The 16,465-nt window shown below is 48.5% G+C and overlaps 1 protein-coding gene across 2 annotated transcripts; it reads right to left on the bottom strand.

Moving 5' to 3' along the window:
• Positions 1–1,066: 1,066 nt before the first annotated feature.
• Eif2b5 (eukaryotic translation initiation factor 2B subunit epsilon) lies at positions 1,067–10,584 on the bottom strand. 2 transcript variants are annotated; one of them, XM_059277221.1, is made up of 16 exons: positions 10,339–10,579; positions 9,302–9,426; positions 8,274–8,459; positions 8,016–8,193; positions 7,851–7,931; positions 7,512–7,589; positions 6,959–7,271; positions 5,280–5,425; positions 4,948–5,089; positions 4,740–4,841; positions 4,140–4,247; positions 3,912–4,002; positions 3,301–3,424; positions 2,472–2,597; positions 1,626–1,736; positions 1,067–1,482 (listed from the first exon to the last, which is right to left on the bottom strand). In XM_059277221.1, exons 1-16 carry the CDS (start codon positions 10,516–10,518, stop codon positions 1,423–1,425), a joined length of 2,151 nt encoding a protein of 716 aa, XP_059133204.1. In that variant the 5' UTR covers positions 10,519–10,579; the 3' UTR covers positions 1,067–1,422. The 2 variants fall into 2 exon arrangements, with proteins under 2 accessions (XP_059133204.1, XP_059133205.1); XM_059277222.1 differs by lacking the exons at positions 1,067–1,482; positions 1,626–1,736 and having other exon boundaries at positions 2,514–2,597; positions 3,280–3,424; positions 10,339–10,584.
• Between the last annotated feature and the right edge of the window lie 5,881 nt (positions 10,585–16,465).

Genomic DNA, 16,465 nt, shown 5'->3' with positions numbered 1-16,465 from the left:
GTTTAGCAGCCCCTTCTTTAGCTTGTTCTTCCCACTCAAATCAAACAAAGGCACCTCTTTCGTATATGATGTCAGGTGTGTGTAGGGTGACATTTACTACAGGTTAGTGTCATGAGAAACTTAATGACCCACTCTATATGAAGGCAGCAAAGACCTCACAGAAGGAGAGTGCTGAGGTCATGGGAGCTGCATAGCAGTGACAGACTCCAGTTCTAAGGTCAGAGGCCAACTCTGCCTCTGTGAGTGACCAGTCACATGGCCTCTCTGAGCTGCAGGCATCTCATCAGAAAACGACAAGAACTACTTCACAAGGCTGACGGCAAAGGTCAAATAACACATGACTATTTAGCAGAACTCCTGCCACATGTTAAACTTAGCCTAAGAGGAAGCATCCTTCACAGGAATGTCTATGTTCTTAGCATATCCATCCCTGGCTTTTGGGTTCATTTGCTTCTGCGACAGTTTCTACTTCACTAAAGCAGACAGAGTTCTGAACTATAAGGTCAAAGTCCTTAGTTATGCCCTGAAAGATTCATAACATCTTAGGTGGGTTTCTTTACTCCCCCATTGCCCTCAGGGTTTCTCTGTGTAGCCCCAGCTGGCCCTGAACTCACTCTGTACACCAGGCTGGCTTTGAACTCACAGAGCTCCACCTACCTCTGCCTCCAGGGTGCTGGGATTAAAGGCATGTGCTCACATCCAGGGGATTGATTTCCTTATCTGTTAAGATGATGTGGCCCAGTATCTCTGACAGAACCAGTACTGGGTCAACTGGAAAAGGCTCGAGTGGCAGATGACTTCATATATGCCTGACACCGTCACGCTTGGGTAGAGGGTGTTCAGACTAGGAAAGGCTATGGAAATAGGCTCTGGCGCACCACTTCACAACCACAGACTGGTCTATGGAGCTTGGGAAGGCAGTTCAGCCATTCTCTTCCCATGTGCCAGGGGAACGGAATTAATCAGGTAGCATAGCACCACCTTGTGGCCACCACAAGCCTTCTCGCTTCCCTCCAGGTGTTGGCTAAAAGCAGCTAAATCAGATCACCTCACTTTCTCTCCTGGCTGATCAGACAGAGTTGTTGAGATGCCCAATACACCCCTCTTTTTAATATTAACAAATACGAACAAGAGAGAGGGTCAGCTGCTCTTTACTGTCCCCGAGGGAAGCTGGAGAACAAAGGGCTTCCTCTGGCCTACCTCCAACTGCAGGGGCTGTCTAACTTTTCCTAACCTCCCGCATCCCAACGTCAGTCAGGAGGAGAAGCACACGGTTGCCAGCAGTAGGAAGAATACTGTAGTTGCAACTTCTGTTAAGTCTCAGTCTGTAGCGGCCATGCATGCTTCTGCAGGTAGCTTTCTTGTTCTGCCTCATCTGTTAGGAGGACTACCAATAACACACCATGGGAACCGGCAGTCAGGTCAGTCATCCTCGGATGATTCCTCTTCTGCCTCTTTTAGCCACTGGATGAACCTCTGCAGCTGTAAGGAAGCAGAGGGGAGAAACATGTTCTCCCTTGTTCTTGTTGCTGGATAGACAACTCCGACCACAAAGTCCCGAGAGTGGAGGTGGAGGACTAGGTGGAGGACTAGGGCATCAGGGAGCGGAGGGCAGCCTAACCTACCTGTCCATTCTTACGCAACTGCTGGCCTTTGTCAGTTATGTCTCTTTGATTGAACCAGCTCAAGATTGTTTCCTCAGCCAAGATCTCCAGCTGGTAAAAGGCCATCAGAACCTACAGGAAGTCAGCAAAGGGGAAGCTCAGGGTCCTTGGATCCAGCAAGGATATAATAACAATAATGGCTAACATCGGAGAGATCTTAGCACCTCCAGGCTCTCAGCTTCCTCCCACACACCAAGTAGCCTCTTTAAAATAGACAAGCGGGCAGAGTGGTATGTGCCACTTGTAATGCCAACATTTGGGGGTTGGGGGTAGAGGCAGGAGGATCAGGAATTCAAAGTCAACTGCATCACAAATTTAAGGCCAGTTTGAGGAAAACAAACAGACACCAAGCGGAGAGACAAGAGTGAACTGTACTGAGACAGACATGACCCGTGGACCTCCTGATGAATGGTTGGCTAGTGCAACCTCAGGCCAGCCCCAATGGCTGCCTCACCAGCACCAGTCTGGCTCTGCGCTGCATTACCCTAGCAAGATCCCAGGGACAAGCCGGGCGGTGGTGGCGCACGCCTTTAATCCCAGCACTCGGGAGGCAGAGCCAGGCGGATCTCTGTGAGTTCGAGGCCAGCCTGGGCTACCAAGTGAGTTCCAGGAAAGGCGCAAAGCTACACAGAGAAACCCTGTCTCGAAAAACCAAAAAAAAAAAAAAAAAAAAAGATCCCAGGGACAGATGGTATGGTGAACCAACTTAGGATAGGCAAAAGTTAACCTCAGTTTTGTGTTTCTACAGGGGTCATGAAGGCCTGCTTCAAAGCACATGGAGGGTACGAAGTGTGAGATGGTGTTCACCTTGGCCATGGAAGTAACAAGAGCTTCGTGTTCCAAGAAGAAGTCCTCAATGGCTGCCAGTGCTTCTAAATGGTCAGCTGCACGCTTTATGTAGTTCTTAAAAACAGGGCTCCAGGCTTTGAGCAGCTATGGGAGAAGGAGGGGAAGGGGGAAATGAATTGTGGTATATTCCTTAGCATACTCCCGAAGCTGAACAGCAAAGACAATCAATATTGATGACACGAAAGACAAGAGGGAGATGATGTAGGCATTACAGAATCATGTAAGAGGCATTTAGAACTGTTCCAATGAGAAGTTGGAAAGAATTACCTTTCTCAGGGAAGGGAAAAGTGGGTCAGATAGATGCTGTCTCAAAATACCTATCCCCAGCCAGGGGTTAATCTTGTTCTGGGTCAAATCACTGTGGGCTCTGTAACACCAGGTCTATTCTTCATGTTGTTTTAGACTTTGGTCTTGAGATGGAATTTTGCTGTGTTATCCTGGCTAGGCTCCAGTGATCCTTTTGCCTTAACTTCCTGGAAGAGTTAAACTACAGATATGTTCCATAATAGCTGATTTCTAGTACTATTTCTGAATGTCCTTTTGGGGGCCTGGAATGCTCTCAATCTTGGGGTCTCAAAGACCATTCAGTATTAAATACTACCAGACCTGGACCCGCTACTGCCACTCCAGAAACCAACCACCTTCCACAGGCAAGGAGAATGGACCCAGAAGCAACATATGCCCCACAGCAAGCCCACTGCCTCCCAACCTCCTCTAAGACAAGCACTGCAAAGACGTTTAGCTGCCTCCACTCACTCCCTTGCACTTGGCCTCAGTCTTTGCTTACAGGAAGCAGCATGGCACAGTAGCGGTTTGGGTCAAGCAGGGAATCCATTTGTTGTAGGGGGAACTCCAGGACCACATGACTGAGGACCTGCATCACCTCCTTTAGGCTAATGTTGTAGGCATACCTGTGGGGAGATTCACACGTGTTATGGTTAATAGTGACGGTCCACTTGACAGGACCTGGAATCATCCCAGCAGACAAATCTCTGGACATGTGGGAAGACCTATTCTCTGGGCTGAGCACCAGCGTTCACTTCCGCTGCTTCGCTGCAGATGCCATGTGACCAGCTGCTCCCAGCTCCCGCCACCGCGAACTGTATCCTCAAACTGTGAGCCAAAACAAAGCCCTCTTTCCCCAAGCTGCTCTCTCCAGGCCTTTTGCTGCAGCAGAAGTAACTCCAGGGTTCACTGTCTTTCAGCTCTAAGTGCAGGAGGGTTCTGACAGCATGCTGGAGGAAAGGAAATCTACTCTGAGGCTAGATGCCAATGTTCTTGCTTCAAACACTCCTGGCCTTCTCCTATCCAGTCTCCTACTCTGGGAAGAAATGCTTGGAGAGAACATCTCTGTTCTTGGGGCAGCACAGAGAAGAAACAGGAAGGGGTTGCTCTTACTTGAGAGAGTTGATCTCCAAGACTAGATTGTCACAGGAAATATTCTCTTCTTTGCCTCGCTGCAGTGTTCCCAGGACCTCATTCTGGAATACTGAAAGGAAAGAAATTCCTTCTTGCTCTGCTTTAAGTCATCTGGTTCAGGCTTTTACAGCAAAGCCGGGATGGGAGAAACTTGAGCCTTTGGCTAGCTGATTCAAGCAAAGGGTAAACTTCCCACTTTGTTCACACCTTTGATGTCATCCAATTGAGGGGACCCCGCTCGGCTGTCCAGGTCCTCAGAATCCACACTTCGCTCACTTTCAGTTTCACTTTCGTCTTCCACATTGATTGTGAGTCCTAAGAACAAGAAAAGCTCAGGTGGTGGAGTACTTGGCTCCCACGTACAGAAGCCTGGCAGCACACAAAACCAGGTGCGCTGTGCACGCCTGTAAGACCAGCACCGAGGAAATGGAGCAGCAGGAGGCTCAAGGTCACGCTCACTACACAGCAAGCGCACTAGCCTAGGAAGTGGTCCTCTCACCTCTACTGACACGGCACATGCATGCATAAACGTGCGCGCACACACACACACACACACACACACACACACACACACACACACACAAAAACACACAAACATGTTCTCAGGCATGCGTGCACACACACACACCACTAAGTTAAAAAAAAAAAAAAAAAAAAAAAAACCAGACCTAAACACTGACAGACATCAAAATATGGGTCCTGTCAGTATGAATTGAGGATGCAATAATAATCAGATTCCGAAGCATTCGAAGTTCTCAAAACTACTCAGATTAAGCAGCAGGCAGGCAGGTCTAAGGTCTGGCTTACCCCACAGACTCTGCCGTAGTTCCTCCTCTTCCTTCATGTTCACATCTGCAGCTCTCCAGAGGTATCCCTGCCCTTCAAAGCCTACTTCTGCTGGATTGTAACCTGGAAAAGGCATTGATTGATCTTCCGAGAAGGCCTGGCAGCAGCACCGACTTCTCCTACGGGGCAGGGAGATGCACAGATGCCCCACCCCTGTTGAACCTCACACCTTTCAGCCTCACTTTCTCCTTTTCTTGGTCAGCCCCAGAATCATCACTGAACTGGCCATCATCTTCATCTTCCTCTGCATCTGGAGGGTGCAGAGAGATCACCGAGCCCTCAGGCAGGGTGATATCTGGGCCCACAACCACCTGAGAGAGAAAAAAGGATGGAGTGGCACAGATTTAATGCACTGACCATCAGAATAATGCTTCCTGTTTCGTTCTGGCTTTATACTAAGCTAAGCAGAAGGTCAGAGAAATGTTTACGGGAATATGGTCCCTCGACCGGGCACAATCACTACTCAATTCACGACTGTGCCCAGCCTGGAACGGGCCTTACCTGAGAAGTGAGGACACAGTGTGGCTTCAGTGTGACCCGCTCCTTGACCTCAGCTTTGTCACAGAGCAGAGACTGGTGTATCTGTGATCCAGCAGCCACACGGACTCCCTGCCACAGGTAGGCCTGGTCCAGGACCACATTATCACCTGGCTCAGAATGAGGAGGACTTCTGGTCACTCAGGGTCCACCTCCGAAACAGTCCTTCATGGAGGACAAGGCTGATTGACACCAGCCCCAGCTCCCACCTAACTCTGACATTCACCTGTCAACATGCGAAACATCCAGACCCTTCCCAGGTCAGCCCTGAGAGCAGACTGCCCATTCTCTACTACGCTTACAATAATTTTACACTCTACATATGCTTCCCTGAGAACCTTCACGATTTTTCAGAATCAACTATAAATAAACCTTATAACAGTCATGTGTGGATTACAGAATTTGAATCCTACTATTGGATTCAAAGGGCTAACTACTAGTCTTATATTCTTCAACCAAACTGAGTTGTGAAGAGGAAAACCACCATTATAGGAGAGCAAAAAGAACACCTCAAGTCCACACTCAGAACACCCAGCACTCCCTCACATTAGTTGTTACCAGGGCTAAAGAACACACATGCCCTTTGTAAACTGTAATGGTTAAGCATAGGTACATGCTCACTCTACACTTGGATCCAAATATGAACACAGCAGAGGACATTCCAGAATGTGAACTGTCATCTTAAGAGTCACACTGGGCCGGGCGGTAGTGGGGCACGCCTTTAATCCCCAGCACTCAGGAAGTAGAGGTAGGCCTGGTTTACAGAGTTCCAGGACAGCCGGGGCTACACAAAGAAAACCTGTCTTGATAACCACCCCCCTCCCCCCAAGAGTCATAGGCCACGTATCAGCTGTCAAATTCTTATTCTCTCCTGTGTGCGCTTTTCTGGTTTTTTTTTTGTTTGTTGTTGTTTTTGTTAACTGTTTTTGAGATGGGTCTCACTGTGTTGTTGCCCAAGCTGGCCTCAAAGCCCTGCCTCAAGTTATGCTCCTGAGTAGAAGGGATTATACACAACTGTGGCCAGCTAACTTCCTTCTTCCTGCCCTCCTGCCTGTGCTGTTTAATACAGGTTTCAATATACAGTTCCAGGCTGGCCTCACACTTGTAATCCTCCTGTCTCCATCTCCCAGGTGCTGGGATTGTAAATGTGGGTCCAACACTGTGGGTGGTGGCTCATGACTTTAATCCCGGCACTTGGGAGGTGGAAGCAGGTGGGTCTCTGTAAACTCAAGGCCAGCTGTCTCAAAAAACAAAAGTGTGCCAACAAGCACAAGGACTCTCCTTCTTTCTTTCTCCTCCCACCCTCAAGATTTATTAACTGAATTTTTAATGTTTTGTGTGCATGTATGTATGTGTACCACATGTATGTTTGGTGCCAGAGGAGGTCAGAAGAGGTCACTGGATTCCTCTGAACTGGAGTTAAGGATGGTTGTGAACTACCATGTGAGTACTGGGAACCACACCCGAGTCCTCTGCAAGAGCAGTAAGTGCTCTCAACCCTGGGGCCATCTCCCCGCTCTCTCTCCTCCTGTCTTAGATAGCCACTCTAGTTCCTACTGGTAAGGGCTAACCCTTGGCACCCCCCCCCCCCCAGCCTCTGGAGACACACCCCAGCCCTGTGTCTGTGGGACACCTGCGCTCACCAATGTGGCAGTCAGGGCCAATGACACTGTTGGTGATGGAGCAGTTGCTGCCAATGACAGTGCCAGCCCCCAGGAGCACGTTTTCCTCCAGAACACTGCCGTGGCCCAGGCTGACTTGAGGCCCTCGGTAGATGTTGTGTCGGGAATGAGTGTAGCTCTGTGTGGTGCTGTCGGTGAAGTTCACTTCTGGAGTGAGAGGGTAGACCCATCGGCGGATGACGTCAGCACAGACAGCTGAGTACATGTGTAGGTTGGAGACCCGGGCACCATACTCCCTAGTTGTCACATGCAAGTGGATCTGGTTTCCTAGGATCTAAAGGAAGAGAAAGGGAGATCGCCCAGTCCAGAAGACAGGAAAAGAGTCCCAAAGCAGAACCCCGTTCTAAACCTCCTTGCCACTCAACGACGGCCCATGTTTCCTTTGTGGACTGTTCCTCCCAGCTTTCTAGCTATCTTCCTCCCTCTGAAGGCTTAATGAAACACAGAAGGGAACCAACGGTTACCAGAGTAAGATAAATCTTTTTTTCTAGAGGTTTTGGAAACTATTTCTCACCTCCTCATTCACTAATAGGCCTCGCACAAAATCATCTCGAGTTTGGTAGTCAAAATTGTCAGTGAAGAGTTGAGCTACCTGTGGGGGGAAACAGCATGTGCTAAAGTTAAGTACTTCCTCAGGAAACAAAGATTAAGTCCCAGAGAGCCTTCAGCCCCATAATAATTGACTATGGAACAAAACATAGACTTGGTTTCCAATATACCGGGAATGAGGTAATAGTAGCTCTTTACTATACAGCAGATAAGAGAAAGAGGGAGAAGACATAATCCCTGGAGCGATAACAGACCCCCGAGAGCTCTACTCTTTGGGTCTGTAGCCCTGTTCTGGAGAGTTCACCTGAGGAGAGCAGATGCTGATGTGACAGTCCAATAAGTCATACCGAATCTCCACTCCATCTCTGCTGCTCTGGAACAGGTTCTGTGGGAGAGGTCACAGAGGCTTTAACTTACCCTTCTAGAAGCTCAGCTCCTCCCACCTGGGGTTCCCCAGATACCCACTTACCAAGGGAAATGAAAATCGCCGGAGGCCTTGGGTCTTCTGGAAATGCAGAATTCGGTTCGTGGTACTATCCACAGCTACCACCACGTTGTCCTCGTGGCAGCGTGTAGGGTGGCTGGGGGATGACTCTTTGAAGATCATTGTCATCACAGACACATTTTTTTCTAGCTTCCGTCTTAACCTATAAAGAACATGAGGCAGAGTAGTCTTAGGGCTCTGCTGGTCCCTAAGTCTTATCCCTGCCATTTTTCCCACCCTGACCTGTGTTCCTCTAGGGCTCTGGTAATATTGATATTTGAGACGACATCTCCATATATCAGAAGGAAGTCAGAGCGCACCAAGGCCTTGGCATCCACGTCACGGAGGACATCTCCTAGTGATCGGTATAGCTCTGATGTAATTATTCGAACAACGTTGAGGGATGTAGGATGGCACCATTTGGATTTCCTACAGGAAAGGCAGTGAGATGAATGGTAAATTAAGCAACTGATCACAGACCTGACTTTCAACCTCCCTTTAGCATCCACACTTCTCTATGGCTTCTCTGGGTTCCTGCCAGCGTCCTTGGCTTCAAAGAGACTTATAAACTATAATGAGTGGTTTCAGCATCCAGTGTCATTAGTTTCATGTGTTAAGAGAAATTAGGCTATTTCCTTTCTGTTCCTCGACTTCTGTCTTCAAATGTGAGCTTGAATTCAAAATCTGGCTGAAATCTGGGGTATGAAAGTATTCCAGGAATATATTTTTTCATGTCATCTTTCTTGTTCTGAAATCCATATCAAATTTAAACATTGTATCATGAAAAACCTGCTAATATATTAGCCTTTATTTCTCAAACTCGTAAATTCTGAGACTCACTCTCCCAAGATTTTAAGTTAAAAAGAAGTTCCTGTGGGCTTGAAACGAAGGTGGACGGCAGGGAGAGAAGGGTTAAGAGCTTGTTCTTGTCCTTGGGGTCAGAACATACAATATTTGGAAACTCAGTGGAAAGATAAAGATGCTCTTCTAGTAACAATGAAGCCATCAAATAAAAAGCAAAACTCCCTGGACCAAACTGTGTGAGACTCAGAAAACCACGTCAGCCTTGACTTTCTGTCACCAGAACCTCAGGGCAGAGGGTGCTCAGCAGCCTGCCTCAGGAGAAGCGAGGCAGACACTAAACCTTATGTGAGAGCTGAACAGATGCAAATTTTTTCCCTCCTCACATGCCTTAACTTTGTCATAACCATCCTGAAAATAAACTGGGAAAAGATGGTGAAACATGGAAAGAAGAAGATGTGGAGCCTTACAGCAAGTGTTCTTTGATCTGAGCAGCTTTCCAGCAGCAAAAGACAAATGTTTCCTGCACACCCGTGGCAGTCAGGAATTCCAGAGTGTAGTCAATTAGCGCCACATTGGCCAGAGGCAAGAGGACCTACAGGGCAGGATATGAAAAAGTCTGAGGTCTTCAATGGACGATTATACTTTGGGTACCCCACTGCAATGATGCTTCTATCAGCGTTTCTACACACTAACTACAGTTTGCTTTATCTCAATTCTAAAGTAAACAGGTTCCTGCTTGTGCTATTCATGGACTGCTCTGAGGTTCAGTCTAAGGTCCTGAGATTCGGGCTTAGTAGGCATGGTTATCAGACACAGACATCTTATAGTAGACCAGAGCTGGCAAAGGATAAATGTTGGCCCTAAATCATAGCTCCAGAACTCTAAGCACGAAGGCCTTCTTCCTATAAAATTTCCTTCTATTACCACTAGGAGTCATAGGTAACCACTCAAACACTTGTCAAAAATGAACAGCCATTAAGCTTCAGAAATTTTTCTTAGGCATATCTGTGTTTGAGTGAACTATGGGTTGCTGAGTGACCCAGCAGTCTGTAACCCCAAGACCAATTTCCTATGTCTAGGTAATTCTGAGGGTGACGGTAACCCATCCGGTCCTCCTTTCAGCAGATGGGAGGGAAAAAGCCCGCACCAGCCCGAGATCCAGTCTTTTCTCTTTCAAACTACCCATCTCTCTCTTGCAAGATTAAAAGCAGCGGAGGGCCCTCTTGCGCTACCAAGTCCCCTTGGGGAAGGCGACTGTCAAGCACTGCTCCAACATGCAGCCCTCTCCGTTTCTCCCACGGCTGGGTGGACCAGCCCTGCGAGAATGCATGTTTGCAGGCCACTCACCTGTTTGGACAGTCAATCCCTCCACCTCCCTCCAACCAGACAAATCCGACTGTAGGGTGACTTCCAGAGCACGCTGCACTAACTAGCCACAGTGGCAACCTCCTGCAGCCCCGCCACCCTCCAGGCCCGCGGGGCTGCTCGCGTGCCGGGCGCTCACCCGAGGCTGGTCCTTGGAGATCGGGAAGAAGCGGCGGTTGAAGCTATCCGCCACTAGAACGGCCTGCAGGGGCGGCGGCGGCTCCTCCTCCGCACCTTGGGTTCCTCCGCCGCCCGCGCCGCCGCCACGTTTGTTGGCTCGGCCGGCCGCAGCCCCAGGGAGCGCCTCAGTGGTTGCCATCTTCTTCCCTCGCAGCCGGGACTTCCGCGGGGAAGCTGACACCGCACGCTGTAGGGGACAAAAAGGACTCGTAGTCGAAACGCGAAGGTGCGACTGAAGGGAGGGGAAGGACTGCGCATGCGTTTTCCCAGGAGGCCTCCTCGCCCCCGCGCACCGCCCGAGCCGGGGCGTGGCTAGCTGTACTAGGTCGGTGCGCACTGGGTGGTGCGTGCGCAGCGGAGGGGTGGGGTTCCGTGGGAGTCTGTCTGGGTCAGAGAGTGCGTCTGTCGGGGTGGACAAGCTAAGGTGGATTTACGCTGAGGGGACTTGTGGAGGCCGGGTAGGAGCCTGCAGCTTCCCTGTCCGGAGCGTATTAAAATTGTAGTTCTCGGGGGTGGGGGTGGGGTGTGGGCTGGAGAGATCGCTGATCGGTTTTGAGCACGTGTTGCTGTTACAGAGGATCCTAGCATCCACCCACAACCGCGGCTCCAGGTTATCTGACACTCCTCCGGCCTCCGAGGGCGAGGGCGCTGAATGCATGTGGTATACATACAAACTGGCAAAACACTCATAAACCTAAAAATAAAGTGTAGCTCTCCATTTGATTCTAGTAATCTGAGGGGACCCGGCGCCTTTGGGTGGGAATCCACGATCTGCACAAACACTGAACGTGGCGGCAAGCGGTGAATTTTTATCGGGCGTGCTTATGGCTCAGTCGCTCCCCCATCCCAAGGGCTGGAAACCTAGAGCAAAGAGCAACAGACATTTCTTACTGGGAAACTGGTGCTGGAGTTCATCTGACTCCACAGTGTCACAAGCATTCTGCCATTTTCATGGGGATAACAACGATTGCTTCACGAGGTCCAGTCCAGCCTATCATAGATGAGGCTGGATCCAAGAACCCCAGTAAGTTGAGTAGGACTAGAGCAAGCTTGCCAGGCTGGACGCTGAAGCGGAGCTGCAGGTTTGGGGGGAAAGAAGCTGTGGCCGCAGTTTATAAATCAAGGTTAAGGCGGAGGAAGCAATGGCTCGCAGCCTGGGTGTAATTCTGTCAAGCCAAGATTTACAGTAACTGCGCCGCCCATTCAGCACCGGAACCCCTGCTAATCCCAGTTTCCACTGTCGCTTCCTCCCACCTCCCGCAGATGTTCTCCCCCCGAGAGTTGTTATCTCGTTTCCAGTGTGTCGCTACACTTAGAATCTTCGTGGAGCCCAGAAGTCTGCCATTTCTTTATTCGCCCAGTTAATGAGGGTCCTATGAGAACAGCATTTGCTTTTGAAAACGTTAGTTAGCATAGAGAGGGAAAAGCGGGACAGCTCAATAAAAAATTTCAATTAAATCAATGTATTGCAGGGCGCATAAGGGCTTATTCTTCTAACACCGACTGAGGCGGGAGGATTAAGTGGGAAGCCCGCGTGGGCTCTGGAGTGAAGCTTCACAACAACCTAACAAACAAGTTGGCAAACACGACCAAAACAAGATAACATATAAATGTACGTTCTGGAGGACTGTTTGGTTGCGCTACAGATCTACATGCAAAAGAGAAAGAAAAATATGCGCCCGTGGGAATCCCTCTTCTTATGCACACACACCCTCGCCCACACACAGCTGCGAGAAATGCTAGCTAGAAAGTGGCGTGTGAAATCCGGTAACTTTGCCCTCTAGAGGTCGTGTGATGCAATGCGCCTTCTTCACCAATTCCGGTAGCGTCTATGACAAAGTCTTCTCCTCCTCCTCCTCCTCCTTCTCCTTCTCCTTCTCCTCCTCCTCCTCCTCCTCCTCCTCCTCCTCCTCCTCCTCCTCCTCCTTCTCCTCCTTTTTTCTTTTCTTTTCTTTTTTTCTTTTTGAGACAGGGTCTCTCTACATAGCCCTAGCTGCTCTGGTACTCACTATACAGACCAGGCTGGCTTCGAACTCACAGAGACCCACCTGACTCTGCCTCCGGAGTGCTGTGATTAAAGACATGCACCACCATGCCCCGCCTAAGAAGTCATTTTTTTAATGTGGAGGTTCCAGGACTATGGAGTAGGAACCAGCCACATTCATGATGTATATGGAGGCCAGAGGCCCTGTGGTAAAGGATTTTTTTTTTTTTTCCCTATTCTGGGATGGAGACTCAAAGAGAAGTTGAGCTTCTTGGAGAGATTAGTGTGCATAGAGACAAGGTTCTGGAGACAACGTTGCCCAGAGAAAGAAATGATGACCCAGTAAGCCAGTCTGAGTGTCAGGGTCTCCTGCCCCTCCGGGCAGGCGTTACTGGCATGGTGAGAAGTTGTGCCTAGCTTGCTAGTTCCTTGTGTGCTCCAGGAGGAGAGGAAGGTGGTTAAGGTGAAGGAAGGAAGTAAACTGCCCTTGCTTGTTCAGTACTGTCCTGGCTTTATCTTTGAACATCCTGCGTCCTGAAGTGAGGAAATCCGGAGTTCCTGGTACACTGGAGTGTTTGGTCACCACACAGATGGCCACTAGGCGTCAGTAATTTGTTATGGGAGCTCCCTCCTACAGACTTAATTAGTAGAAATGGCTGGCACTTCCCAATGCCTACACAAGATGTGGGTCACAGGAAAGCAACACTGTGATGCTTACTGGGAAATGTCAGTGACAGAAGAAAAGGTCTTAAGGTAGCCAGAGAGAAAGAATGTTACCAAAGGGAACAGAACTTAGATGTCCGCAGGACAGCAAAGGCAGAAGCCAGAAGGTAACGGTACGATCACAGTGACAATAAAGGCCGAATGAGGAAAAGCTCCTTAGGGGCAAGAGGACAGAATCTCTCTCCTGGGTGGAGACCTAACATTCCTTTTGGGCCAGTTCAATAACCTGGCCAAAGGACCACCCCTAGAAAATTTGGGCTTATCTTAAGCCATGCTAAAGAGACAGGTAAAATAATTTCCCCCTTAATAAGATACTTTTTCCTCCCCTGATCTTTGGTTCCCACTCAGTCCCTACAAGCCAAACAGTCATTATACTTGTTGGGTCTGAGTCAGGACTCAGAAAGGTACTTTTTATTTTTTCTGTCTCTTTCAGATACTGGCCAAATCTCCTCCTCCTCCTCCTGCTCCTCCTGCTCCTGCTCCTCCTCCTTCTGTCTCTGTCTCTGTCTCTGTCTCTGTCTCCCCCCCCCCCAAGCCTCCTCTCATCCACATGGCTGCTTGTCTACCATGGCTCTAACTCTCCACATGGCTTTTCTCCTCACCTCCATTCTCCTCCTGGAGGCAGCTGCTGAGGTTCACAGTTTACCTTCCTCAGGGTTTTTATTTTTAAACTCTAATAAAATTGTCCCTGAGCTTCTGTTTGAGTCCATTATTATTTTTGTTGTTGTTTTGTTTTTTCTAGACAGGGTTTCTCTGTGTATCCTCGACTGTCCTGGAACTCACTCTGTAGACCAGGCTGGCCTCGAACTCAGAGATGTGTTTGTCTTTGCCTCCCAAATGTTGGGATTAAAGATGTGCACCACTACCTGGCATTGAGTCCATTTTTTTTTTTTTTTTTTTTTTCCGAGACAGGGTTTCTCTGTGTAGCTTTGTGCCTTTCCTGGAACTCACTTGGTAGGCCAGGCTGGCCTTGAACTCACAGAGATCCTCCTGCCTCTGCCTCCTGAGTGCTGGGATTAAAGGTGTGCGCCACCCCCACTGCCCTGCCAAGTCCATTCTTAAAGTCCTAGTTAACAACACTTAAGAACCTCAAGAGGAGGGGTGGGGGGTGGCGCACACCTTTAATCCCAGCACTTGGGAGGCAGATCTCTGTGAGTTTGAGGCCAGCCTGGTCTACAGAGTGAGATCCAGGACAGGCACCAAAACTACACAGAGAAACCCTGTCTCAAAAAACAAAACAAAAAAACCAAACTCAAGAGCCAGGCTGTGGTGGCACACGCCTTTAATACTAGCACATGAGAGGTGGGAGGCAGAGACAGGCCGGATTTCAGTGAGTTCAGCCTGGTCTACAAAGTGAGTTCCAGAACTGCCAGGGCTACACAGAGAAACCCTGTCTAAACCCCCCCCCCCAAAAAAAAGTAAAAACGTTAAGAGATTAATTGTAGACGATGTTGTGGGGGAAAAATCCTCAGGAGGGGATGAAGATTTCCCAGGAAGTCGGACAAACAGCACTGAGGAGAAGTAACGAGCCACAAGGCAGAACACAGATGAATATAAATGGGTTAATTTAAGTTTTTGGGTTTTTTGCTTGTTTGTTTGTTTTTGGTTTTTTCGAGACAGGGTTTCTCTGTGTAGTTTTGGTGCCTGTCCCGGAACTCACTTTGTAGACCAGGCTGGCCTCAAACTCACAGAGATCCGCCTGGCTCTGCCTCCTGAGTGCTGGGATTAAAGGTGTGCACCACCACCGCCCAGCTAATTTAAGTTTTAAGAGCTAGTTGGGAGCAAGCCTAAGTTAAGATCAAGCTTTCATAATCAATAAAATGTTTCCGTGTCATTATTTGTGAGCTGGTGGTCCAAAGAAAGACTTGATACTTTTTTTTTTTTTTTTTTTTTTGAGACAAGGTTTCTGTGTAGCTCTGGCTGTTCTGGTTTACTCTTTCTGTAGACCAGGTTTGCCTAGAACTCAAGAGATCTGCCTGCCTCTGCCTCCTGAGTTCTGGGGTTAAAGGCAGGCACCTCCATGCCCAGCTTTAAAGTAAAGTTTGTTTGAGATTCCCAAAAATGTGTGGGGAAAGGATGAGTCCCTATCAACATCCTATGTGTCATATATGTACAAGCCTCCTGTATGGGTCGTTCCTAATTTAACATAAAATATCTGTATATGAAAGAATATTAACTCTGTTGTGGCAGCCTTATCAGCAAATGTTAATTGCGATGGAATTCTTTTTTCCTTAGATGGTGAATGGCTTGAACCAGACTCCAGAGTGAGGGGCTCCTTTCCCTTCTCGTGGCTCCACAATTTTCTGTGTCTTCTATTCTGCCTCAGTAAGATGGTAGACTAGAGGCTGTCTCTGTGAGAGCTGGGAAGGAAGAGTCAGAATAAAGAAATAGGCTTTCCCTGGGTGGTGATGTGGTGGCGCACATCTTTAATCCCAGCACTGGGAGGCAGAGGCAGGCGGATCTCTGAGTTCAAGGCCAGCCTGGTCTACAGAGTGAGTTACAGGACAGCCAGGGCTATAGAGAAATATAGAGGAAAAGCTTCCAAAATCCAAAATCCATGAAGGAAATGAAAAGAGGTTAAAAAAAAAAAAAAAGGAGCAGAAGCAAGGGTGTACAACACAGAGAAGCAAACCTGACATGACATGGACGAACTCAGAAGCCGCTTCCGGAGGGTAACTCAAGCAGAAGCCCCACTCGGAAGTCCTGTGTGCAGGATAAGCCCACTGTCCCCAGGAACCTCACATTCAGTTGCAGGTTTTGATGGCACAGCTAGTCATCATGTAGATAGGTCATTGTTGAAGAGGAATCCCATTTTTCCACATGGAAATCTATAAATGCCATCTTTAGAGACAAATTATTAAAAATTGAGATATTGGGACCCGTGAGGTGGCTCATTGGATAAAGGTGCTTTATTCCCCACCTGATGCCCGGAGATTAATCCCTGGACTGACGTGGTGGAAGGAAAGAACTGTAAGTTGTCCTCTGACATTCATGTGTGCACACATACATTCAATAGATGAATAAATGGACAAATAAATGATGTTATGTAGCAGTTTATTCCAAGATAAAAACCTTCCAATTGGAGGGAACCATGTTAAAACTTAGGAACTGGCTCACAATTTTCTGTGATTCCAGATGGAGGAGCTCTGACTCTTCCTCTAGCCTCTGTGGGTACTTAAACTCACATGCACATAACTACACACACACACACACACACACACACACACACACACGATTAAAAATAATGACAAAATCAGGACATAAACAACTCAATAGCTTCAGGAAGTCCCTAAAGCTTACCAGATTCTCTAGGTCTTTTATTCCCTAAGCTTAGATAAGCAGTGGGGACAGCTGAGAAACACTCTCAGACAAACCAAGC

Source organism: Peromyscus eremicus, chromosome 12, assembly GCF_949786415.1.
Source record: "Peromyscus eremicus chromosome 12, PerEre_H2_v1, whole genome shotgun sequence".
Classification (NCBI taxonomy): domain Eukaryota; kingdom Metazoa; phylum Chordata; class Mammalia; order Rodentia; family Cricetidae; genus Peromyscus; species Peromyscus eremicus.
The sequence above is the reverse complement of the archived record's forward strand: the minus strand, read 5'-3'. Positions and strand labels throughout refer to the sequence as shown.